This window comes from Cydia amplana, chromosome 1 (assembly GCF_948474715.1).
Source record: "Cydia amplana chromosome 1, ilCydAmpl1.1, whole genome shotgun sequence".
Classification (NCBI taxonomy): domain Eukaryota; kingdom Metazoa; phylum Arthropoda; class Insecta; order Lepidoptera; family Tortricidae; genus Cydia; species Cydia amplana.
The window spans coordinates 78,239-104,364 of record NC_086069.1 but is presented as its reverse complement, the minus strand read 5'-3'; the positions used below and the strand labels follow the sequence as shown (position 1 = coordinate 104,364).

The 26,126-nt window shown below is 42.5% G+C and overlaps 2 protein-coding genes and 1 long non-coding RNA gene across 3 annotated transcripts in view; 2 read left to right on the top strand and 1 right to left on the bottom strand.

Annotated features, from left to right (window-relative positions):
* The window catches only part of LOC134652213 (uncharacterized), a 40,395-nt gene extending 30,035 nt beyond the window's left edge, over positions 1-10,360 (top strand). The window contains exons 2-4 of the mRNA XM_063507412.1: positions 2,546-2,681; positions 6,414-6,572; positions 7,666-10,360. Coding sequence (XP_063363482.1) covers positions 6,487-6,572; positions 7,666-10,084 — 2,505 coding nt within the window. The 5' untranslated portion in view covers positions 2,546-2,681; positions 6,414-6,486 and the 3' untranslated portion in view covers positions 10,085-10,360. The remainder of the gene's footprint in view (positions 1-2,545; positions 2,682-6,413; positions 6,573-7,665) is intronic.
* The window catches only part of LOC134653996 (uncharacterized), a 55,758-nt gene that overhangs the window by 2,816 nt on the left and 26,816 nt on the right, over positions 1-26,126 (bottom strand). The window lies entirely within an intron of this gene.
* On the top strand, positions 10,355-22,380 carry LOC134652908 (uncharacterized). The gene is made up of 6 exons (XM_063508146.1): positions 10,355-10,679; positions 11,376-11,605; positions 16,787-16,937; positions 18,514-18,614; positions 20,336-20,385; positions 22,245-22,380. Exons 1-6 carry the CDS (start codon positions 10,355-10,357, stop codon positions 22,363-22,365), a joined length of 978 nt encoding a protein of 325 aa, XP_063364216.1. The 3' UTR covers positions 22,366-22,380.

Below are 26,126 nucleotides of genomic sequence, written 5' to 3'. Positions count from 1 at the left end.
TTGTATACGATCCTACCGTGTCCGATCAATAAGGTTAGCGGCAGTAGTGAAGGCCGAACCTAGGAATAAAAGAAAACTAAAACGTTTCTATCAAATTTGCGGTGTAGCGGAGCTACGAGTACTAGCTAACTAAGGCCCACTTGCACCATTTCACTAACCCGGGGTTAACCAGTTAAACCTGGAGTTACCATGGTTACCAGTACAATTTGGCACTTGGTTAACAGTTTAATCGCTTAACCCCGAGTTTGTGGGATGGTGCAAGTGGGCCTAAGGTATATACATCTACATTTCAGCCAGCAACTATCAAACTCCTTTTGAACTTAAGATTATTAAATCTAGGTAGGTACTTAGTAGGGCTTCCAATACCGGGATCCCGGTATTTCGGGATCCCGGGATCCCGTCTTTTTAAAGGTATTTTTCAATACCGGTATTTTTAAAGGCAATACCGGGATCCCGGTATTTTAAAAAATGAGGGAAATGCGCAGTATAAACCCTTTAAATCCATTATATTCGGCTGTATCAAAAAGCTTACTCAACGTCAGACGTATCTAGAGATGACCAAGAAAAGTCTGCAACGATTTTGATAGCACGCGCAGTGCAAGTGTTATATTAAACGTCAAACTTCTGTGAAATTATGACGTACAAATAACACTTGCACTGCGTACTACGTATGCTATCAAAATCGTTGCAGACTTTACTTGGTCTAACTCTAACTGGTCTCTAGCCCGCATTTTATTATTGAAACAAGATCGTTGCCTAATGCGTCAGATAAATATTTGGTGGTTGGTGGTGCTGGTGGATGAATCCTGAAGTTATGTGAGTGATGAATGATGATAGTGACATTAACATTAACATAATTAGTTCTTATAATTTTATCAGAAAATAAAACGAAAGAGCAAGGATAACTGTAATAATGGCAAACCAATTTTGACGGAAATTTGAAACAATTTTGTCTGGTTGGTTAAGTTGGACTACAAATGTGACTGGTGAGGTGAAGTCAACGAATTGGATAAAATTATTGGCAACCTGGAGTATGAAATAAAATTATTGCAGATGGCGGCATTGATTGTTTATTGTTGTAATAGCTTTTAGGACATATCTGGTATTCCAGTGAGCCTTTCTAATTCCCCTTTTTAATAAAACTATATATTTTTAAGCGATTCATATCCAATACCGGGATCCCGGGATCCCGGTATTGATGAAAACAGTTTCGGTATTAATACCGGTATTGTGAGAAGTCCGGTATTTGGAAGCCCTAGTACTTAGTCAACGGCTCTGCATGAGCTAGCGAATTTTATTTACTGGACTATTATCTAATGTTTTCTTAAATATTAATCCGTTTCTTACTCGTTCCTTATTATAATTAACCAAATGAATGCATTAGGCTGATCTGCGCACGTACACACCGTATTATGTTCCTACTTGCGCTGAATGCTAGTACACACACGGAAGTTCTAGTATAGTACAAACAAGATACCGCATATCACATTAATTGGTCCAGTCCCAAATATGTACCTATATCTCAGTACGAATAATATAGTGCTGTACGGCCTGCTGCGGTTTACACTGTTTACATATGTGTAGGTGCTTTATGTGGTTTTGATTAAGTATTACGTTGCTGAAATGCGACTAAATATGAATACCAACAAGAATAGACACGGACGTTTCGCACTCGCGCTGTTTTTTGGTTTTTCAAAGTTCGTCTATATTGAAGTTTTCGCTTGTCGAATAAGGCCCCATCAGTAACAGTGATTTAGTACGCTATGAACACGGATGCAGTAATTAATGTAAATATCCACTAATGTAAATAGCAAGTGGAAGTCCGTGGTCTCTGCCTACCCCTCCGGGAAATAGGCGTGATTATATGTATGTATGTAATATCAGGCGTGTCTCACTCCGCGATTTCGTCGCTTTGCTACAGGTACAAGTACATTCGTTCGGCCCCAATTTTGGGGAAAGCCATAAGCCGCGCGTGGCACTGTCGCCACCTAGCGGCCATAATTGTGCTGATCGTTTTGTAAGGGTCTCCCGAGATATATCGACGCGCATTCGGCAAAAGCCGATAGGAAAAAGCTTTATGTCCGCGCAATAAGAGCGAAAAAGCCGTCGACGCGTCGGCAGGCGCCGGCCGATGCGAGCCGACCCGAACGACGACTTTTTAGCTCTTATTGCGCGGACATAAAGCTTTTTCCTATCGGCTTTTGCCGAATGCGCGTCGATATATCTGGGGAGACCCTTAGAGAGTGAGTCTTCTGTACTTAGTACTATTATTTATTCTGTGGTAATATGTAGGTATCCACTACAACTCGATGTTTTCGGTAGAGTCGGTCCAAGCTTTGCACAGCGACAGAATGTCACCAAAAATATCAAATCATGTACCTAATACTATTATGATAATGCCCATATAAGCGTAATTTTGGCATTTCCACACGTTGTCACGTCGAAGTCGGTGCAGAATTATAGCTTCGACGAATCCTATATGTATATTCTCTTAGATTAGATGTTAGAAGTAGCAGAGTGTAACTGGATCTGAGTGTTGTTGCAGGCAGTTTCCTTGGCAGCAGCGGACGCGAGTCCGCCTCATCGTGCTGCGTGCGCGCTGCACTCCGACCACTACGCGCCCCCTGGCCGACGCCCGCGCCGCTACAAGAACTCTCGGACACCACACACGACTGTCAAAGGTAAAGGAACGTAACCCGGTCCGACTGTTGTTGCAGGCAGTTTCCTTTTCGGCAGCGGATGCGACTCCGCTTCATCGTACTATTCGTACTGCGTGCGCGCTGCGCTTCGAACACTGCGCGACTGCGCGCCGTCGCCTGGCCGATGCCGAAGCCTGCGCCACTTGAAAGGCCGAACCGAAGGGCGCACTGTCAAAGGTAAAGCTTGTTCATCGATTAAAGTCGTCTTAAAGCACTAAACGTTCAAGATCAAGACAATTCAATAGGGTAGGTAGTCTGCATTAAACTCAACTATAATTGAGCTGAACATTTGATCTCCAATGTGTTGGTTACAAATGTTACAATGGGTCCGGAAGGACATTGGTTCGTTTATATTGGTGCAGATTAGTCAAGTTACATTAAAATTGGCGAAAATACATTTATAATAATCTAAGATTAAATTGTATCTACAAAACTGTAAAGGCTAGAAGCAGTAAGTAAATTGAATAATTCCTTTGTCGCACGTGCATCACGGTCCCACCTGCCAGCGGGCTCAGCCTCGCGGGTCCACTGACCGCGCGCCGCAAGCGCAGCGACCGGCCGGCGGCTGCTCGAGGATTGCGCAATTAACATGATCGCCCGATTGACCCACTTCCCCACTCGAGCGCAGCGCAGCTTAAGTGCTTAAACGGCTTCTGGTCTGGACTATGTCAAAAATACATTATATATCTCTAATTAGGTTGAGTTGAGGACCTATTTAGATGATTATAAATAAATATACCGATCGGTACAAATCTTGAAATCAATTACATTTCTTTTTGATGCCTCGAAGATACAGAAGAAGAAGGTCAAGAAGGCATGCAGCGAACCGAACGACCATCCTGTTGCAAAATGTAAATAAGTACCTATTGCAGGCGCCTTATTAAAATTAATAATTAACGGTGTGTGTGTGAACTTTAAATAACAAATGCAGGCCGTCATTACAACGCAGTTTGAGGAGCTCAAGCAATCTTCAGTATACTGCAAAAGTTATGAACTATGACAACCTCCTTAATCCTACCCTCGGGCTTTTACTGTAACCATTGTATTAGGAATGATTGTAACGGATAATTAGGGTAGCGGCTGGTAACTATTGTAAGAGTTCATTATCATTAGTTAATGAAGCGCCGTTACCGCGGCAATCAGCGCCGGCGCAGTACAGTACTCGGTCTCTGAGCTGAGCGTCTCGGACTCTCGGTGCAGTCGAGCGACCACCTCCCACCGAGATACACAAGATTATCACTCAATACCGGTTAGTGATTTATTTTGAAAATCAGTGCTTAATTTAATTTATTTGTACAGTCACCTGATATGGTATTCTTCGAAGTTTGCAAAAATATGTGACACGCTCTTAAGGCTCTACAAATAAGATCGTTTTAGATATTTTTGTGGCCTTCGTTGTGTAATTATATTTATTGCAGGTGACTGTACGCAGTTGGTGTTAAGTTGAGTTTTGGAGAGATAGGAGCTGGAGAGATTTTATTTTTGTGTTTTATTCTTATGTGTGTCTAATAGTCTATCTAGATGTCCTAGATGGAAGCTTAGGTACTCGGGAAGCTGAGTCACCCCGTCTCAGTCAGCTCGAGTTGATAATTAAAAGGGGCACATAATTTTATTTTATTTTATTTTATTTATTGGGGAAAAAACAGATACAGGCCAATAATATTTACAGGGAAAATTACAAAATGGTAGATATAGCCTACATCCTAAGACAATTCCCACTAGGAGGTGTGACAATGGTTAATTAAGGGATTTTAGTGGTTATCGAATTTCTCGATAGCAAATTGAATCAAATTGTTTTCCACGTTTGTTGCCTTGCCGTAACTATTTATTTCCATATTTGTGTTGGGATTGTGAAACAAGCATTTTAATATGTTGAGTCTATCGGAGTGACTTTTTAGGAGACATTTATTGAAATGTCGTTTGGACCATGATGAAAATACTTATATATTTTTACAGTGTATATTTTCGACAAGATTGTGCCTAAAATCCCAAAAATAATCTGCAGAATCAAGATTTACCCCCTTATTCATAAAACGCGCTACAAACCTCAATTAGCTAATAATCGTTTGTCCTTTTCTGTCATTTTAACTTATGTATTTGTTAGAAAGGGATAAAACACTAACTAAATCAGGCCCGTAATTTTTAGAATAAGGGAGATAATTTCGTGTACCTACCTAATACCCTACACACAGACATGGCCGTTCTCATATTATGTTGTACTAGATTTAGCTAGAGAAAAAATAGCTTGTAGGTATGACGTTAAAATATTTTTCACCTCAGCAGCTCGAACAAGGGTACTTTGATTCTTAAAAACAGTGAGCAAAATGCGATTTTGCTCACTGAGTGAGACAAAATGACATTCAAGTGACCTTTATAGTCAAATGTCATTTCAACATGCGGGGTCTAATAAAAGATCGAAATACTTGGGTTCTATTATCTCTGTCCCTTTCACACTGTTAGCAAAAAGAAACAGACAAAAAAAGTTAAAACGACATTCAACAGTATATTCACGGTTTATAATAGACCCCCGAAAAACTTCAGACCGCATCGTTCCAAACCACGTACGAGTATTCTTAATAATTAATAAATAAAAATAAAGTTTAAGATTTGATAAAAACTGATAAAATACGATATTTTAGGTATTTTATTGTACAATTAAAATAACGAACTCAAAAAATACACAGATCATCACGCAAAATTAATTATTTTACTTTTAAGAATTTCTACCATAGTTGACAAATAGTACGTATCCGCAATTCGGACCGTATCTTACAAAGATTTTTTTTACAAAAAAAAAATGGTCGATTGAAGTGTCAGTTAATGTTTGTTATTTCTATATTATTTTACTGGAATTTATTATTACGTTTTGTTTTTGTGTTCCATTGCGGTAATTAAACTTAATTGTTTGTATATCTTAAGAAAACATGAGTGCAGGTATTAAGTGATGAAGAAGGATTACATTTTTCAAGTTGTCTAATAGGTATGTTCTCACTGCGCTGAGGTGAAAAATGTTGTGTACTACACGAGATCAAAGTTATTTACATCTCGTGCGCTTTTGAGTCCCTTACTACGCTCAAGATTCTAAATTAGATTCACTCGCTACGCTCGTGAATCTATTATAGAATCTTTCGCTTGCACGGGACTCAAAATAAGCACTCGAAGAAATATCAAACTTTGATCACTTGTTGTACAAATAACTATATTCTTAAAGTGTTGCGTGTTAAGGTAGATTACGGCGGTCCTTAATGACGTGTTGAATTACCTCGATGTTTAACACAAGGTAATAAATGGTTTCACGACCACGAAGGTTGGTAAATAATTCATAAGTCCCGGCCCGGCGCCCGCGCCGGTGTGCGCGCATCGCTCGAGCCGCGCGGAGAGATCTCGCTGCATCTGCATGCTATTTACATGTTTTCTACGCCTCGCTCCGATTCCTGCCGCCATGCCATGGATAAATCATCGATTTCCAATACCTTACTGTACAGTTGTCTTAATATAATTGTGCGGCTCACTGAGCCGGCAGGAATTCGAACGCGGCTCGCGTGCGAAACGCGCAACGAGCCGCAATAATTTCTATAAGTTTTTGCGCGTACTTAATAAGAACTATTATACATATAATGTCAAGAAAGAAAAAGCATACTGTCTGAACCTAATAATATCCCTTAAATTATTTGTCATGTTCTCTCACCGTTGCATGTACTGTGTTTCATTCAGGCACGCGAGTCAGCTGTCAAGCCCTTGCACATGGTGCGCGAGCGCCCCTCCCGCGCCCGCCCCCGCCCCCGCCATGCCGCACGTCGAACCTGCGCGCGCAGGCGCCTCGCCCGGCCTGCTGCGCCGACGATACTCCGTACCAGAGACCATCATGAGGAAGTGAGTGCGAGCGCTAACTAGTGGCTCTGTGAGCTGTAGACCTCGCGAGCATATCTTATTGGGACCGTGCACGATGACAGCGCCACACAGCGGTTTGATCAATCAACAATACAAAGATTTTAATTTATTAAAAAAAATACGAAGTTTAAGTGAAAAAAAAAATACAAAAAGTTATGTCTTACTGGGGATCGAACCCAGACTTTCTGTGTGCAAACAAAAAAAGCGATTGTTTACAAAATGCACCATGATAGTTCTTAGCTAAGCTGACGAAATTCGGCTACTGATTCTCGAGTACAAACTAAATATCTAAATACCGCCTAAACCAGCAATACAATTTTTCTGTATTTTTTGCCATTTACTATGTAAATATGTTTAAAAAAGAAAATACTCTTATGATATCGATACGACTATTTGTTTAAGCGCGAGGTATCACAACTCCATTTTTGAAAATTTCCAAAAACAGGATCGACAAAAAAAATTATTTACTCATAGAATCTGGTCACAAAATTTCACAAGAATCGGTTTAGAATTGTGACCTGTAGAGGAGAACATCCGGACATACAAAAGCAAAATGCCCGAGTCAAAACGTAGACCTTCGCTACGCTTCGGCCAATTAATCTACTCACAACTTAACCTAAACAACCCGATGTCAGAAGAAAGAAAACATTTAGTGTTGTGTCCACATGAGAGAAAACTTAAAATGCGTTCGTCGGAAGTGTAGGTACATGTTTTCTCTCCTGTGGCTTGTGGGCAATAGTTATAACAGCTTGTGGGCATGTAGGTAATGAATTTATCATACTTAATTATCCAAATAAAAGGAGTACCTTTTCATGTGGATAAGGGTTAAATAAGAAAATTAACCTTTATAGCCCTTAACTAAAGGTAGTCATCTACAGGAAGGACGCAAACACAGTTTTTTGTTTGACCCGACATGAACATGCTTCTATCGACTGAGTGACGACGAAATGATGATTCTAAGTATGTCTGTTTAGCAGTGACGCTAATAATGTCTAACCTTATAGAGCGGGTACCCGTTTGAAAACGTTTGTTACGGCACCATATAGCGACTGACCCGGTTTATTTACATTTCCAGATACCGCTTAGCTCAGCAGAGTAACGAGACGGAGGAGCCGTGCGCCGCCACATCGCCGTCGTCGTCGTCGGCGGCGTGCGGCGGCTGCGTGCGCAGCGCGCATCCCGACCGCGAGCTAATGCGCAAGTCCGCGCTGCTGCGGCGCCTGTGGGGCCGCGCGCCGGCGCCCGCGCCCGCGCAGCGCACCTCGCGCTCGCTGCACGGCTCCAGCTCCGAGCTGCGCCGCTCGCCCGCCGGCTCGGGCTGGGCGACGCCGAAGCGCCAGCGCCTGGAATGGCCCCCGCGCCCCGCGTCGCCCCCGGCGTCGCCCGCGTGCTCGGATTGCACGTTCGCGTCGCACCGCGCGGGTTCGCCTGCCGCGCCGCGGGACGTGTTCGCGCGCTACTCGCACATGGCGAGCGACGCGGCTCGCTCCTCCCCCGACTCCACGGTGACGCCGTCGGAATCGCTGCGCACCGCGCTGCCGGCGCCGGCGTCCGTCCCGGTCCCGTACGTCGCCGAGATCGACGTGGACCGCTATAGCAGTCTTCCTTTCGACATGTTGACCACCGCCGGCTCCCCGCCGTATGAAGTGCTCGAGATCGTCGTGTCCGAGACGGTGGAGGCGCCCCGCGCTCCGGAATCGAGCAGTCCATCGCGGACGAACGCCAGCGCCAGCCTCGCTCGCGGCCGCGCCTGCAACATCAACATCGACGAGTACGTCTCCAACATTCTAGTGGAGAGCCTCAATTCCCTCTCGGAGCAGTTGGAGAGCATGAGCGCCGCGGTGGGTGGCGCCGGGGTCGTCGTCGAAAAGGAGATCAAAGTGCGGCTGCAGAACACCGGCGTCAACACCATCGTCCACCTAAGCCCCACCTCCAACCACCAGATCATCTTCGGCAACGAGGAGCTGTGCCACACCGACAACGAGAAGCGCGACGCGTGCAACAATCCTCGCTCGCCCTCGCTGCCCTCGCCGCCCTCCCCCGCGCCAGAGCCCAACAATAACGAACCGGTGGATTCGGTCAATCGCGCCGTGCTGCAACAAATCCAGAAGCTCTTCCACGATGAGCTGTACCGGTTGGAGCCGGGACCCTACCCCGGCGAGCCCACGCTGACACAAATCGAGTCTTCCAACGTGGACGCGTATATCGAGCACCATACGGACTCTAACTCGGATTCACCCTCGCTGACAGGGCTGGGCGTCGGCGCCGGCAATTACTGGGCGCGCGAGCCCGCGCTCGTGCCGCGGCTGTCGGCGCTGCCGCACTCGGCCTCCATGGAGGTGAACACGTCATCTTCGGAGGCGGAGCCATCGGCGTGTCCGAGCCTGGTGGACAGTCTGGACGACCCCGCGTCCCCGCGCGCGCCACCACCCGCGCGCCGCCTGCAGCGCTCCGCCGTGGACGTGTTGGACTTGCTCCCGGAGGCACCGCCGACGCGCGACAAGCCCGAAGCGTTCTTCGTGCGTATAACTGACGAAGACTGTGATTGCGACAAAGCAAACGTCGTCGTCGCTGATCGAATGCCCGACAGAATCCGAGAGCGACTGCTGCGGCGACATCGGAAGCGTGAGCTGCGGATGGAGTCGCGCCGTGACGGTGGTCAGGAAAAAGCGCGGCGGCGGGCCGCCGACCACGACGCGCGCGCCATTGTCGCCGCGCTCGTCGACGAGCTCATCGCTAAAATAGCACAAGAAGAGTATAAATGTATGCGCATTCGTCGACGGCCGCGTGCCGAGCGCAACAAACCGGCGAAAAACGGGAGTAGTCTTATCGAAGAACACAACGGAAGAATAGAACGCGCTTTGCACGGCAAGCTGTCGCTGCCGCCGCCCGACGCCCCGCGCCGTATCTATCAGAAGTCTGAGATTCACGACGGCGACAAGTGTATCGAGATCCTCGAGATCCTGGAGTACGTGGACGATTCGCAGAATTCCCCCGAGACGACAAACTCTGACGAGCATTACAGTACCTCAAAAAGTAAAAAGTCTCGGATCCCGATACCTATCTACGAGAGAATCCAGCGAACGACAAAAAGGGCGACAAATCGTCTGCGTTCGCCGCCACCCCCGCCCTCGCCGTCGCCGCCGCCGTCGGCGCGGCGCGCGTCTGTCCCGCCGCCCGCAGAGCCGCGTGCGCGTGCCGGTTCGCTTCGCTTCCGCCGCGTGTTTGACATCATCCCTGAGGAGCGTGGCGCGGGACCCCAGGAGTCACCGCCCGCGTCCGACGAGGCGCTGGCGCGGCGCGTGTCGGCGCCGAGCCTTCCGCTGCCACCGCGCTCTGTGCGCAGCGCGGCGACGTCGCCGCCGGCGCCGCAACGCGCGTCGCGCAGCACGATGACGTCCCCACGGCGCGCTGCGCCCTCGCCGCCGCCCGCGCCGCCTGCTGCGCCCCGCGTCGCGGCAGGTATCGCGCTCGCTTGTGCCCCGTGCCGCTGACCCCGCACCACACGCTTGCGTCCAACAGTTCTAGTGCCTTATCTCACGAACGGTTTTGTTGCGTACGGCTGACTCGACGTAGACACTATTATTTTGTATGTAATAGAGCGTAGACCGCCATCGAAGTTGACTATATCTTTTTTACTCGCACCGAAGTTTTTATCACGAATATGTAGATGGACCGGCACGTATATTTATTTGTACATAGACGACAGAGTTGTATCGAAGCTTTATTTCGTTATGTAGTGGTATTTTTAATAAACGGTTGGAATGAGATTTTTTGTTTTTTATTTATTCGAAGGAGGAAATGGACCTTTGAAAGAGAAAAAGGTAGCGACAGAAAATAAGCACCGGAGAGCTAGCTTTTCCGGTCGGACGAAGAGCGAGCGGGCGCCGACGGGCACGGTGGCCGAGGCCCGGGGGCCGGCGCCGGGACGCTCGGCGCGCAGCTCGAGCTCGGGCAGCGACAGCGGCGGCAGCTCGCTGCTGTGCGCGGCGCCGCGCTGGCTGGCCGCACGCCGGCGCCGCCCACGCCTCGCCCGCGCTGCGCACACCTCGCGTGCCTCGTATCGTGTCCGACCCGCCTCGCAACCAGGTATCACCATTAATAGGCACACGAACACCTTGTTTTTCCTCAAGTTTCAGCAATAAACCCATGAGCCTGCTACAAAGTTCGTTTTTACAAGTTTATAGGCAACGCTATCCCAATCCTCAAGTACCTACAGGAATAAAGCAAATAATTAAAATTTGCAGAAACTACCCAGTCATTTTAGTACCTACGTAAGTACGCGTACGTACTCATTCTGCTACCATTCAGACATGTTAACCCCTAGAGGGCTTAAATCGACTTCTAAGCAAATGTAATATTCCGCAAAACTCTGCGAAGAGGGCGTCACTAGCACAAACACAGGGCCTACACGAAAATCGAAAGTTCGGTTTCTGTCTCTAGAAATCACTCTTGTATATTCGATCGATACGATAGAGATAGAGATATTAGAGAGGCAGATAGCGAAATTTAGATTTTCGCGTTACGCGGTAGGCCACCTGTAAATAAACCGCCTTCATGCATCATCAATGTCATAACTCATAATGTAGTGAAAACTTTTAAAAAAACTAAGGCATAGTATGTACCTACCTATAAGTTACTCTATGGTTTAGGATATGCACTGGTGCTGCACTCTGGCGGCAGAACATTGCAATAATACTCCCTAATAATTTCTGTCTTAGTTGTATAAAAGTATAAATGTTTACATTGGTATTTAATATCCACCATCGAACACCCGGTTCTCAGACGTAACGGACAGCACGGGTAACAAGGCTCGCTCGGCGGCCGGGCCGGACGCGCCGGGCGGCTGGTCCGTGACCGTGGCCGGCTCGTGTCGCGCCGCGCTGCCCGCTGACGTGGAGATGCGCCTGCGCTTCCCGCGCGACGCGCGCCCGCCGCCCCGCGCCGCACCCCGCCCGCCCCGCGCCGACGCAGACAACACGCCGCGCCGGAGCGTCGCCACCCGCTCCGACGAGGTACCTACATTACGTGTTCGTCGTCAAACAATAGTACATTATTGTCAAGGTTCGGAAGTAGCTACTTGCAGGCTGAAGGATTCGTTTTAAACGGACGACCTTGGGAGTCCGTTTAATTGAATCCGAAGCTAGCAAGTAGCCTTCCAGTCGAGTCATATATACTTAGTGCTTTTCTCAAAAATGGTGCAAGAAATAGGAATATTTAAAAGAAGCAACGTTCTAATTTTCACAGAAAAAAGTAAAACCATTAAAAAGATTTGCTTGCCGCTTTAAAAAAAAATGTATGCTCTAGGAACTCATATTATGTAAAATAAGAACTGAAACGCCGATATGCAACACAATTAATTATACTAGTGGCTCTGTGAGCTGTAGACCTCGCGAGCATAGCTTATTGGGACCGTGCACGATGACAGCGCCACACAGCGGTTTGATCAATCAACAATACAAAAATTAAAAAAAAAATACGAAGTTTAAGTGAAAAAAAAATACAAAAAGTTATGTCTTACTGGGGATAGAACCCAGACTTTCTGCGTGCAAACAAAAAAAGCGGCCAAGTGCGAGTCGGACTCGCCCATGAAGGATTCCGTATTTAGGCGATTTATGACGTATAAAAAAAAAACTACTTACTAGATCTCGTTCAAACCAATTTTCGGTGGAAGTTTACATGGTAATGTACATCATATATTTTTTTTAGTTTTATCATTCTCTTATTTTAGAAGTTACAGGGGGGGGGGACACACATTTTACCACTTTGGAAGTGTCTCTCGCGCAAACTATTCAGTTTAGAAAAAAATGATATTAGAAACCTCAATATCATTTTTGAAGACCTATCCATAGATACCCCACACGTATGGGTTTGATGAAAAAAAAATTTTTGAGTTTCAGTTCGAAGTATGGGGAACCCCAAAAATTTATTGTTTTTTTTCTATTTTTGTGTGAAAATCTTAATGCGGTTCACAGAATACATCTACTTACCAAGTTTCAACAGTATAGTTCTTATAGTTTCGGAGAAAAGTGGCTGTGACATACGGACGGACAGACGGACAGACGGACAGACGGACAGACGGACAGACGGACAGACGGACAGACAGACAGACATGACGAATCTATAAGGGTTCCGTTTTTTGCCATTTGGCTACGGAACCCTAAAAAGCGATTGTTTACAAAACGCGCCATGATAGTTCTTAGCTAAGCTGACGAAATTCGGCTACTCATAGATTCGAGTACAAACTAAATATCTAAATACCGCCTAAACCAGCAATACAATTTTTCTGCATTTTTTGCCATTTACTATGTAAATATGTCTCAAAAAGAAAATACTCTTATGATTCGATACGACTATTTGTTTAAGCGCGAGGTATCACAACTCCTCCATTTTTGAAAATTTCCAAAAACGGGATCGACAATTTTTTTTTATTTACTCATAGAATCTGGTCACAAAATTTCACAAGAATCGGTTGAGAATTGTGACCTGTAGAGGAGAACATCCGGACATACAAAAGCAAAATGCCCAAGTCAAAACGTAGACCTTCGCTACGCTTCGGTCAATTATTATAATAAACGCGAACACATGTTAGTTAATTCGGTAAAGAATATTGCAAAAATGAAAAGCTTGACAATGGCCGATGCATTCAGATGCATGCTCTTGAACTCTCTCGTGCGGTTGTTGCTCAACTGACCTCCTGACAGGATGTATCCCAAGCGAGTTTGCTGTGCTATGGGAGTACCTGGTTCTCCTTTAATCACTCCGTTCATCAAAATGTCTGTGTAGATGTGAACTCCAAGTAGTAGATGAATGTTGCTCGGTGTATGGTAAGTTTGATCTGCCAGTGTTAGGTATTGCAGATGACTCCATTTCTGTGGATTGATTGGGACTTCAGGCATAATGTCGGTGTTCGGTGCAAAGCACCTTTAACACGTTTTAAGCCTCGTGCGGCGCGTGCGCGCCCTGTCAGCAAAAGACGCGTTAACCAATAATTTGCATTAACCTAAATTCAGTGTACTTTTCGGAACCATCGCGGCCGGGTGCATTCGATCACTATAACATTTCATAACATATCTTTTAACAATCATATAACTATTAACATTTTAACATTAATAAACATTTTCTCTACTTTCTCTCGACTTTTAACATTCATCGCGAACCCGCACACTTTGGAAGTGTCTCCCGCGCAAACTATTCAGTTTAGAAAAAAATGATATTAGAAACCTCAATATTATTTTTGAAGACCTATCCATAGACACCCCATACGTATGGGTTTGATGAAAAAAAATTTGTTGAGTTTCAGTTCTAAGTATGGGGAACCCCCAAAAGTTTTTTTTCTATTTTTGTGTGAAAATCTTAATGCGGTTCACAGAATACATCTACTTACCAAGTTTCAACAGTATACTTCTTATAGTTTCGGAGAAAAGTGGCTGTGACATACGGACGGACAGACAGACAGACAGACAGACAGACATGACGAATCTATAAGGGTTCCGTTTTTTGCCATTTGGCTACGGAACCCTAAAAAGGCAGAGCAAGGACGCACAGCAAAATAGGTTGTAGTTTGTAATTATTGTGAATAATTAGGGTAATGATTGTATTTTTTGTTAATAAAATAGGGTAATATTTGTTAATAAAAACGAAAATGTAAATAAAATACTTAGACTGTAAGGTTATTTGTTTTATTTTTATCGATAAAAATTGTAACTTATTTTGTATCACCCGAGAGGTACCAATGCATTTATCGATAATTTATCAATAAATGCTACGAAGGCGTGCGTACAGCACTATTCGTTTCGTTATGTTGGGACTCACGTTGTTTGACGTGTGTCCTATTGTGCGGTTGTCACTAGATGTATGCTAAACTGATTCCATTGGCGAGTAAGGAAGTCCCGTCTCTTAAAACGTAGTGGTTATATTCTATTTGGGCGGATAAAGCGTGTAAAATAACTATGCGTGAGCACTGAGCGTGACCGTGACGGGCTCCTCCCGCGCCGCGCTGTCCGCCGACGTACAGATGCATCTTATCTTTTACTGATCTTTTTAGGGTTTCGTAGTCACCTAGAAAATCTTATAGTTTCGCCATGTCCGTCTGTCCCTCAGCGGCTTTGCTCCGTAATCGTTAGTGCTAACTAGTTGCAATTTGGCATAGATACATAAATCAAAATGAGCGGACGACGGATGCCATATACGTCAAAATCATGTTGTCTTATTTAAACAGCGCGAGCGCGAATTGTACTTAAAGTCCGCCAACCAAATCTTGTCAGTAGTAAAAGGCGGCAAATTTGAAAAATCGCGGGTTAGCAACACTGTGTTCAAATAATTCCAAAACGCGTGTCATCTGTGTTTTATCTATGGAATGTGGATCGTGAATGATAGCCGTCACCTTATTTGTTTTCATTTGGTTTTCATTCTGAATCGTTTCTGTTTCAAGAGATATTTCTGCTGTCACCATTAAATACCAATACATTAAATAAGAATAAGCAAAGCTAAGGGGCCTACAATGTACAATCATGCTCGTTGATGGTAAACATTACTAAAAATTGAGGTTATGACAAGTATTGGAAGAACTCTTTCGAACTTTTAAGATTATGTTCAGTTTTTTTGTTTTAGGGTTAAAAGGCATAAATAAAATTAAAACGTATGCCTAAATCTATCCAACAAGACCATAAATTGTGTCCTGGAAACCGTCCATAGGCCCACATGTCTAATATTTTCAGCAATCAGTTGTGAGTATTTACAAAGGTAAACCTTTTAAACAGTATTAAGAGCCTTGATTATATCGCCGTTCTTTCGCAATATCTACCTAATCCATACATGTTTGTTGCAGGATTAAATCTTGCCCAATATAAGGCGTTTGTAGTAGGTAGTATCTTTTCAGATAATACTTACCTATGGTGGTTTATGTACGTGTACAACGCAACCAAGTCGAAAAGCGACCCTTATCTTATTTACCTTTAAATTAAATAAACACCCAAATATCAGTTGTTTTATTTTTAATATGTATATTGTACAATATATACCAATCAGAAAAAATACACAGGTATGTCATATTCATCCAGAACAGTACACTAATTTACATTAACAAGTGGCATATTATATTGTAAATAACAAATATATGCACTATCTAATTATCTGCATTTTGATATGATTTTATTTTAGTAAACTTAGAAGATATAGATAGGGAACAAAGAGAATAATTATAAGCACTACGTTAGGGAGTTGTTTTTGATATCTTCAAATTTGTTCATCATTTTGATTAACATTGTTTTAACATCGCTTTTAAATTGTCCGTCCATGTTTCAATTTTTTTCAATAAACCGCGAGTGACAATTTGAATTGACGTACGCAGGGCGCGCTCAGCGGAAAAAAAAACGGTTGGTTCGATGTACATTGCTGCTTTTCTTAGCGCAATACTGCTCTTTGAGTGTTGCCCTACTTTAGTTTGCTTTACATTGCTACTGACAAGATTTGGTTGACGGACTATATGTCTGTGATTTAAACCAATTTTAATAGGGAATATTACGCGAAAGTCTGCGTAAGGGGGCGCCACATCAACAACAAGTAAACAATCTTAAGGGTCTACATCAAACGAGAGAGTCGACATTTTGTTATCTAACCTCTCTATCACTATTGCATATTCGAGCGATAAAGAGGCAGATAGCTGAGTTTCGATTTCGCCTGTCCCGGTAGGCCCTTTGTAAGCAAACCGCCTTGATGTATCAATGTTATATTTGATTGTCTGTGAAAAGTTGTCAAAAAACAGTTTAAGGTACATTATGTATAAGTTACTCTATGGTATACTTAAGTCACTAGTGCTGCACTCTGGCGGCCAAACATTGCAGCAATACTCCCTATTACATATATCGTTTGACATGATTCTGACGTATCGTCGGGTCACAAGTAAAAGTCACTAACTAACATCATTGAAATTATTGGACAATAAACCGTGTTACAAGTGTAATAAAGTGCATTGTTACTTTAATTTTTTGATAGTACTTAGTGACTTTTACTTGTCACCCGACGGTATATTGCATCCGTCGTCCGCCCATAACGTGAACCACCACCGCCACCGTGACCGCCATGGATAGAACGGTAAAATAAAAACTACAAAAATATTTTTTTGGGTCTCAATTACTCATCCAAAATGATATTTCTTTTTATTTAAAAATGATGGCTTTGACTGGTTTCTACAGACGGGTACCACCGAGTGTTGGTGCCGCTGCTGCTCGTGCGGCGCAGGAGGCGCCAACGCAGCGCCCGGCGCTCCAGGGGCGCCCAATGCGCCCGCTCTACCGCCGCCACCTTCACGCCGCGCTAGCCTTACTTTCACCATGAAAAAAGATGGTAATTTGAAGTTTATAAATTCTATTCATAGTATTTTTAGTTAATCCTCCCTTTTGACGCGCTCGTGCTAATATTGATACCCGAGTAAGCGAAAGATTCCAAATTTGGAATCTTGAGCATTTCGAGGCTTTCAAAGCACAAGGGTGGAATAAAATTTGCCCCCTAGTGGAACCCAATTTTTTTCACCACACCAACCCAAAGAAAATATGAACTGTAAGATATAATCAAAATACAATCCAAATGAATGTAATTATAGTAGTTTATGCAACAGTGATATAATAAGGGTTCTTAAAATTCAAGGGTCGAAGTTACAAAACGAGACGTAGTCGAGTTTTGTAAAAAAAGACCCGAGAATTTTAAGAACCAATTATGAGCTGTTGCATACATTACTTTTTCTATGACAGCTGTAAAAAAAAAAAAAAAAAGTTATTATTAAAAAAAAAGAGTTATTATTAAAAAAAAAAGTTATTATTAAAAAAAAAGAGTTATTAAAAAAAAAGAGTTATTATAAAAAAAAAAGAGTTATTATTTAAAAAAAAGAGTTATTATTTAAAAAGAATTGAGTTATTATTTAAAAAAAAGAGTTATTATTGTAAATGAAAACATAACTCTTTCAATCAAGATGATCGAAACTTGTATCTTTAAAAAAAATAAAGCAGTTGTATTATACTCATAAGATGACTGCTAGCAGTCATCTTATGAGCCTATAGACAAAGCATTCAAATGACATTGCTTTAGATATCACTGTCAGTCATTTAATTGACACATTTAAGTGCTGGAGTAGAAAAAATATTTTTCATTCAAAATCATCATTTAAAAGTCAATTCTACCAGCAAACATAAGAAAACAACTCAAAATTTGCATTTGATTAGTACTTATTATGCCTCACATGTGAATAAAATGCAACTTTCCTATCTGTTTTTGAACAATCAAGACTCAAGAGAGATGGCAGAGCGCTGGAGTATCGATCCAGAGGCCCTGAGATCAAGTCTCACCCAAGACAGAAATTTGTCCACTTTTAAATTTATTCTAGCTTAATAGCATCTATTGCAAACGTTTCTGCTAGTTAAAAATTCAAATTAGTATGGGTAGCACATCGTAACTGGTGAATTTCCAATATGACTTGGAACTCCGGTAGCCGTTTAAGAAGTGACCTATATGGTGGAAAGATTTGCTGGCTATGGATGAGGTCTTGCATGGTGGCTCAATGGCAGAGCGCTTGGAGTATCGATCCAGAGGCTGTAAGTTCAAGTCTCACCCAAGACAGAATTTTTTCGACTTTTAAATTTATTCTAAGCTTAATAGCATCTGCTAGTTAAAAATTAAAATCAAAAGAGCCTTTACCTACCAGTTGTTGTGGTGAAAAACAATTATATCTTTGCTTCGTTTGATTCTGACTACACATCACACATTCACACTATTTGTCTTGTTCTTGTAGTTGATATGAATGATTTACATACGCCTCACACGTCGTCAATTTCATATATATGTCACTCTTTCTCGATCAAGTGTATTAAACACTGTGCCAGGGCGATATTATCAACAAGTTCAATATCGCCACTCGTGTTACTTACAGATTCTTCGGCTCTCAACCGTAAGAGCAGGAAGAAATGTTCCCACACACACCTCCCTCAGTTGGAGCTGGCGGGCGACGGCCAGCGGCGGCGCTCCAGCAAGGTAGTGTGTGTGTAACAGTGTACCCACTAGACTTTCAACGATTATCAAGGTGGTTTAAGAATCAACTTCTTCTTAAATAAAACCAGAGCCTCAAAAGATATGGCGTTTTAATGTTATTTTTATAGGCAGAACCTTCACCTAGATCAGTGGTTCCTAACCTTTTCAGTCCGGTCACCCTTATGAATAACTAGGGAACCTGATTTTACCCCTCCTCCCAATGGTAATAAAAAATAAAACGTGTACGTTTGTTGTATTGTTATACTAGTAGTTCGCCCCGAACTGAGAACTCGCGGTTAAAGATCGCGTGGATTTATTGCAAGGTCTGTGGAGCCCTTAACTGATTGATTTAAGCAAAGAGTAGTATGTATAATATAGTTGGCCAAGCAGATCTTGTCAGTAGAAAAAATGTAGGCGCGAAGGGATATGGTCTCATAGAAAATTTGAGTTTCGCGCCTTTTTCTACTGACAAGATTTGCTTTTTTGCATCAATTTTGAAGCGCCATTTACAAGTTTAGCGTTAAGTAATATAGATGGCGCTATTTTTTCGAATAAAGGGCTTCGTATACGGCTGTCCCTCCCCTGGATTTAAGTCACCATCATAGAGATTAAAATAAACTGTATCTGTGCTAAGCCGAAATATTTCCTGTCAAATGTCAAATACATATATTATGTTTATTCTATTTTATTTTTATCTTGCTAATTATTTCAAACTGGTAAATTTAAAAACGATATTATAAAAGTGTAAGTCGAGCACTTTCATTTGATACTAAACTCGACCATGTTTTTTGCAAAAAAATGACCAGAATAGCAAGACCTCTCACAAACAGCTTTTTGGCCTTCTAAGCTCTTCTAGCTCAATAACCTCTTGATCGGGCCTGCTCATAATTTAATGACTAAAATATAATGCCCTCGACTACACGTTTACCCAATTTCATTTAAATTAGAACAAATTTACTTAAGTTATTGAGTATCAAACTATCTTCTGACAGTTCAGCTTAAAAACATCGAAATGCCGAGACGTGCCGCTAGCCAGCCGCGTGTTCCAAGTCGAATGTAAGAACTTCGCTTCGCTTCGCTCGCTCGTTCGATTAGGTTAGCTTATTACCCCCGTAAAATACCAGTTTTACCCCCACGGGGGTAATTACCCCCAGGTTAGGAACCACTGACCTAGATGGATTGCATTGGTTTGCAATCCATCTAGAAGAAGGATACTCCAAAGTAAAACTCGGAATGGAGTTTCCGTAAGGCGCAACCTGAAATAAGCGGCAGATCCCTGCAGCCGACCTGCCTCCAGACGTAAATATTCCCTTCCATAGATGGCAACGATATTTATAAAAATGGTATAATTGCTGGAACACATCGCAATAGCAGCAATAGAGCAGCAATTTGATTGGCGATACCATTAACATTACCTGTACAATGCAAGCATCGCACATTTCTCGCGTCAGCATTAAATACAATGACTTTGTAATAATTGCTGTATTTGCGATTACGCCATACATCGATTTATGAATTAGTTTACGTTTATACGTGCTCCTAGCTAGTACTTACTTATATACCTTGGTTATCAATAAATACATATACCGAAATCAGTGTTTCCATCAAGATTGCAATCAACCATCAAGAATCATATCAACTCAGATGTACGACCCGTACATTACCCGTGTCTGGTGGTCATGCAGAAGTTCCTTAGCAGTAGTCGGTTGTTCCCCTTGTTGCAGATGCGGCGCGCCTGCTCCCTGCAGTGCTGGCTGCCCGCCGCGCCGCGCAGGTGAGTGAGGTCCGTGATGTGATTAGGGCTTGCAATTCGAATATTCGAATATTCGAATTTGTCGAATATTCGACCTGTTTTGACATTCGAATATTCGGCCGCTCAGGTTTCGAATATTCGAATATTTTTTATTACTATAAAAAATCTATGTCATCCGCTGTAGTTACAGTTTCTGTGTGTTTTCCGGGTATTTACAGTGAATGAGGAACGGTAGGTACCCAAATACGAAGGAAGTAATATTTTTACTGTATTCCTCTCTATAGACTTCGTGAATACAGTGAAACCTAACTCAATTTAAAAGAAAACGAAATCGATAAGTATGTTATTTTTACGGTGCGTAAGTTTTAAGTTTAAGGGTCATTCTGTTTATTCAGTACAAGCGTACGTTAAGCGAATTTTGAAGTCTAAACCAGGGATCGGAACCGGTTTTTTGCAAAAACCTAGAAATAACCATATTTTTTGAATTATTTTATACTCGAAATGTAGGACTCAGTTGTGTTTTTAGGTTACGACTTCGTATTATTAGATTGCCCAATTAGAAATGAAGTAATTAGCAAAGAACGAAAAAATACCGTTTCCGTTCCCATACAAAAAATACCGGTATCCGATCCCTGGTCTAAACCTTGCCACTTATCGCAATTCTCAAATTTAATCATACCAAACCTGCCCAACTTGGTAATCTAACCATGCACCTTTAGTTGACGAATAATCCACCCAGTACTCAACTAACTTTTTCCCTTAAATATTCCAATAAGTATTATATAATTAGGCGACCATTAGGAATAATAACTTTCCAAAACAAATAAAGTCAATAAAGATTCAAAATACAATGAAATTAAAGGCCTTTTTACTTAATTTAAATCTGAAAATAATTACCTACCAAAAAAATATCTTACATACCTAGGTGTTTGGATGGTTAAAGTTATATTATTTCACGCAACGACGCATTTATAATAAGTTTTATCTAGAAATATTAAATACGTCTAATTTTGGCGTTTTACTTGTTTTTATAAATGTGGGCATCTTATAGTAGGATGATAAAATCTAGTCAATTAAGTGGATTTCTGTAAAACAAAGCTTTTGAATAAAACGATAATAAAACGATTTTTCGTTCCTTTTCTTATTTTTTAGAATATTCGAATAATTATTGGAATATTCGAATACGTCGTCAGAAAAAGTCGAATATTCGAATATCTGAAAGTTTCGAATATTTGCAAGCCCTAGATGTGATATGAGGGTTTGAGAACAGTTAACATCAAAACAAATGAATTACATCTGCAATGCAGCATTGCAGCTTGCCGACTATGATTCATTAACAGCAAGAGTAAAGGTTATTTAATTTTTCTTGTTTGTTCCCCGGGTGTAGGTATCTGAAGCAATATCAAGGATTACAAATACTCTTTGTAGTCCAAGCAATATTAAATACTCTTTTAAAGATTCAATACTCAATACTCGAGGAATTTATTTCAAGAAAGTAACCGGGGAGGGGGGGGAATGGCCAAGTGCGAGTCGGACTCGCGCACGAAGGGAACCCTTTACGCAAAAAACGACAAAAATCACGTTTGCTGTTTGGGAGAACCAATTAAATATTTATTTTATTTAGTTTTTAGTATTTCTTGTTATAGCGGCAACAGAAATACATCATCTGTGAAAATGTCAACTGTCTAGCTATCACGGTTCATGAGTTACAGCCTGGTGACAGACAGACGGACAGCAGAGTCTTAGTAATAGAGTCCCGTTTTTACCCTTTGGGTACGGAACCCTAAAAAGAGAATGACAATCTGTATACCCGCTTTCGAAATAATTCCGCGAGGTTTTTAACTTTTTACCATGATTTTTAACCGAGTATTTGTGCGTAGGGCGGGCGAGCTGGCCGTGGAGGGCAGCGCCATCGTGCCCGAGCTGAAGCCGCGCGCGCGCACCATGAGTGAGCGCGACCTCACGCGCCACCACACGCCGCGCCTCTACCTGCGCTGCTAGCGCCCCCACACCAGCCACCTGGTCCAGCTGTGCGGGAAGGCACCATTTGGTTGCGGATTGGACGCACGCAACCGGCAACACGCCGAACGGCAAATCAAGGCCATTCATACATTTGGTAATGCGCAATGTTTTAAATAAATGGTCTTGATTTGCCGCGCGACCTTAACAACTCCACCACACCCCAACACACGTGCCGTGCCTCACTTCTTTGTAATACTTACTCATGAATAAACTATTCCAATATTACATTTGTATTTCTCATTTTCCTCAAAGATGCAATAATACATTACATCCCTAGGGAGGTGAATTTGTGAATGCTCCAGATCGCAGGTGTTTGTAGATCTGGGGCTTTACTGTAACGTAGTACATTTTCCTAAATTTTAATTAAATATTTTTGATATGATTCATAATTAAAAGCAAAACACTTTTTATCTTATTTCACCGATTTTAACAATGTCTTAAACAAACTAGATTGGTTGCACCTCTATGCATAATCTGTTGCATTCAGATGCACCTCTTGATGTTTATCTGTCGATACAGGGTTGTCATATAAGTAAAAATAATCAAAACTTTAGATATTTATGTTGTCACTCCAGGAAAACTTTGTATGATTTAGGTATGATTTTTTAGGCAAACGAGATTTTAGATATAAAACAATACACAGGAACTTCAGTCTCCTAGAAGGACTCTGAAATGAAACGTTTTTAGATTAAATGTCAAAAATATATTTCTTAGGCTCAAGAGTGAGTTGCCTAAATAAATCAGTAAGAATTTTCGAAGGATTTGTGTCTTCAGGGGATTGTCACCCTATCCTTTGTTTAGGTCCTCTGACCTACACATATGAGGAGGTCATTCCAAGATGACATGCACATTTGATTTGAGATCCCCTCTGGGGACACTCGCTCGCATGAGCAATATTTGTTGGAGGACCACATATTCGCCATGGTGGTCAGAAAGGCTGAAGCAGTTTGAGTCCTTCGGTTGCTCCACTGAGTGAGTACAGATGAAATTTTTAGTTGTGATCAACTCCACAATGGCGCGAAACGTTGTGGGTTTGTTCTAAACCAGGTTTTGGTTCTTTGCAGGGTAACTCCTGCTCGAGGGAAGGGAGCGCTCCGCCAGAAGTCATAGCAGCTTTCAGTGCGGTGAGCTTAGATATGAGCGCCGCGCCGGCGCGCCGCCGCCGCCGACAAAATTTTCGCGCCGCCGCCGCCGACGCTGCGCTATCGGCGTGGCATCGGCGTGACCTTGGTAGTTACTACTGCTCTCAGAATCAGATAATATATTTTTAATCGAGTTTAGATCATTAACGGCGCCACTTCGAATAGTTCATAGGCATTCAAAAGGTATTTTAGGCCCATATAATTCAAAAATATCGAAGGCAAATGCAAACTTATCTGTGTAGTGACCGCGCTACTAGTCTTGGGGAAACGAAATTATTTAATATCAATATTTCGGCCTGTTTTAAGCATTGGTCCTTATCCGATCTTAGCTCCATTGCAGCTCGGCCTTTGGCGTCACACGAATGTGCCCGCAGGAAAGCTCCAGATCTTTAACACTATGGCTTCAGTCTTTATCGGCCTGCGCCCTCGCTCTGCTCTCTTGTAGCTCGGCCTCGCACAGAAGCGCGCCGCAATCGGCGCTCCAGGCGTTCGACCGTCAGCCAAGCATACACTTGGTGTTCGATTCTTAGCTATATGCTTACCTGCATCCTCTGGCCTCGCATTGGGATTGGGAGGCGTCGAAATCAAGTCTTCGGTGTTACATGGACCTCGGCGTTGGGCCTCACTTGACATAAATCGGTTTTGATAAATCGATATTGGTTAATGAGGGAACTCAATTTTCTTTGGACTGTCGACAAGACGTTTCCCTGATACAGTCAATCCGCAATTTTTAACTTAGCACAAAATATAAGGGCCTCGCTAAGATCTTCCGGCCAGAGCCTCGCCAAGATTAAGACCGCCTCTGATGCCGCGCGATACCGCTTATCCACAGTTAATACGATATAAAATTTTTTCGTACCATTATTCAATAAATTAACCTTGAAAATAAAAAATGCATTTATTTCATAACTTTCTTACAGCAAAAACATGTTTTTTCGGTAAAATTTTGGTTTGAATTCTTTTTTCATTAATCGAAGGTGTTTCAAGGCCACGCCGCCGATTCGCCGCCGCCGCCGACCAATTTTGACCGGCGCGCCGCCGCCGGCTAAATGCCTATCGGCGCTCATATCTAGGTGAGCTACATTTCCAATTGTTTCATTTCTTCTCTAGCGGCCAAAAGGGCGGCTAATATATTCTTTTCTCGGTTTACAGGAGCCGGGATATTTCAGAATTTCACCATTTGAAAATTTAAATTTTAGAAGTTTAGAGAAATTAGAGTATAGTTTTGGCGTCCTCCTGGTTCGAGGAATTTGAACACACAGTCTGCCTCTGCCACGTCATCTTGATACCACGTGCGCGGCCCTGAGCTCCACGCCTCCGCTCAGCGTCTAGCCTTCACGGGGAAACCAGCCTGTCACCCCGCAGTTTCAGAGGAAGGTCTTCACCTTGAGGTCGGTCTGCTCCATGTTTTAATTTTAAAGGGCATCAGCGCCAGCTGCAATATTAGAGTCAATTTAAGATCATGAGCAACCATTGAAATAGCATAAAAGACATTTGGAAATATTGGTAAATACATAGTATTTAGTGTTAAAATAAATTTAGTTTCTTTAGATAAGCGGAATTCTGTGTGAAGGTTTAGTCTGGACCTCTCAAGCGGCCCAACTTTCCACTGAGCTAAGTTCATTAAATAGGTGTCACATTAGTATAACAACAAGTTAGAGTTACACACAGAAGTCACGGGTTTAGACACTTTAGACTCAAACACAAACAATCACTAGGCAGGATTTTAGGATTAAATAAAGTTCTTTAATATAAATTTTGTTCTCCATTTAATTCCAAAATAGGTTCCCCCAGCAAGCATTTTTAGACACCACGTTTTTAGGGTTCCGTAGCCAAATGGCAAAAAACGGAACCCTTATAGATTCGTCATGTCTGTCTGTCTGTCTGTCTGTCTGTCCGTCCGTATGTCACAGCCACTTTTTTCCGAAACTATAAGAACTATACTGTTGAAACTTGGTAAGTAGATGTATTCTGTGAACCGCATTAAGATTTTCACACAAAAATAGAAAAAAAAATTTTTTTTTGGGGGTTCCCGATACTTAGAACTGAAACTCAAATTTTTTTTTTCATCAAACCCATACGTATGGGGTATCTATGGATAGGTCTTCAAAAATAATATTGAGGTTTCTAATATCATTTTTTTCTAAACTGAATAGTTTGCGCGAGAGACACTTCCAAAGTGGTAAAATGTGTCCCCCCCCCCTGTAACTTCTAAAATAAGAGAATGATAAAACTAAAAAAAATATATGATGTACATTACCATGCAAACTTCCACGGAAAATTGGTTTGAACAAGATCTAGTTAGTAGTTTTTTTTAATACGTCATAAATCCCCTAAATACGGAACCCTTCATGGGCGAGTCCGACTCGCACTTGGCCGCTCTTTTATTATATGTCAGGAATGCCCGAGTGAGTGTAATTACCTAGGTATTTTTTTTATGATTATGGCTCACAATGTGCCATAATCATAAGGCACGCGGTGTCGTATGATACCTATCGCGCCACATGATTTGCTGATGTGTAGTGGGCAGGTAGTGGGACGTTTGTCCCTTAGTGTTATGGCTTATGGTTCCTCTACACGTTGGCCCAATCTAGTGGT

Bases quoted from the DNA above. Each gene is read 5' to 3' on its own strand.
- LOC134652908 (XM_063508146.1), top strand. From the start codon at position 10,355: ATGAGATTTTTTGTTTTTTATTTATTCGAAGGAGGAAATGGACCTTTG. The intron at 10,680-11,375 runs GTATCACCATTA...CCCGGTTCTCAG, and splicing joins CCGACCCGCCTCGCAACCAG to ACGTAACGGACAGCACGGGT. The intron at 11,606-16,786 runs GTACCTACATTA...TGGTTTCTACAG, and splicing joins TCGCCACCCGCTCCGACGAG to ACGGGTACCACCGAGTGTTG.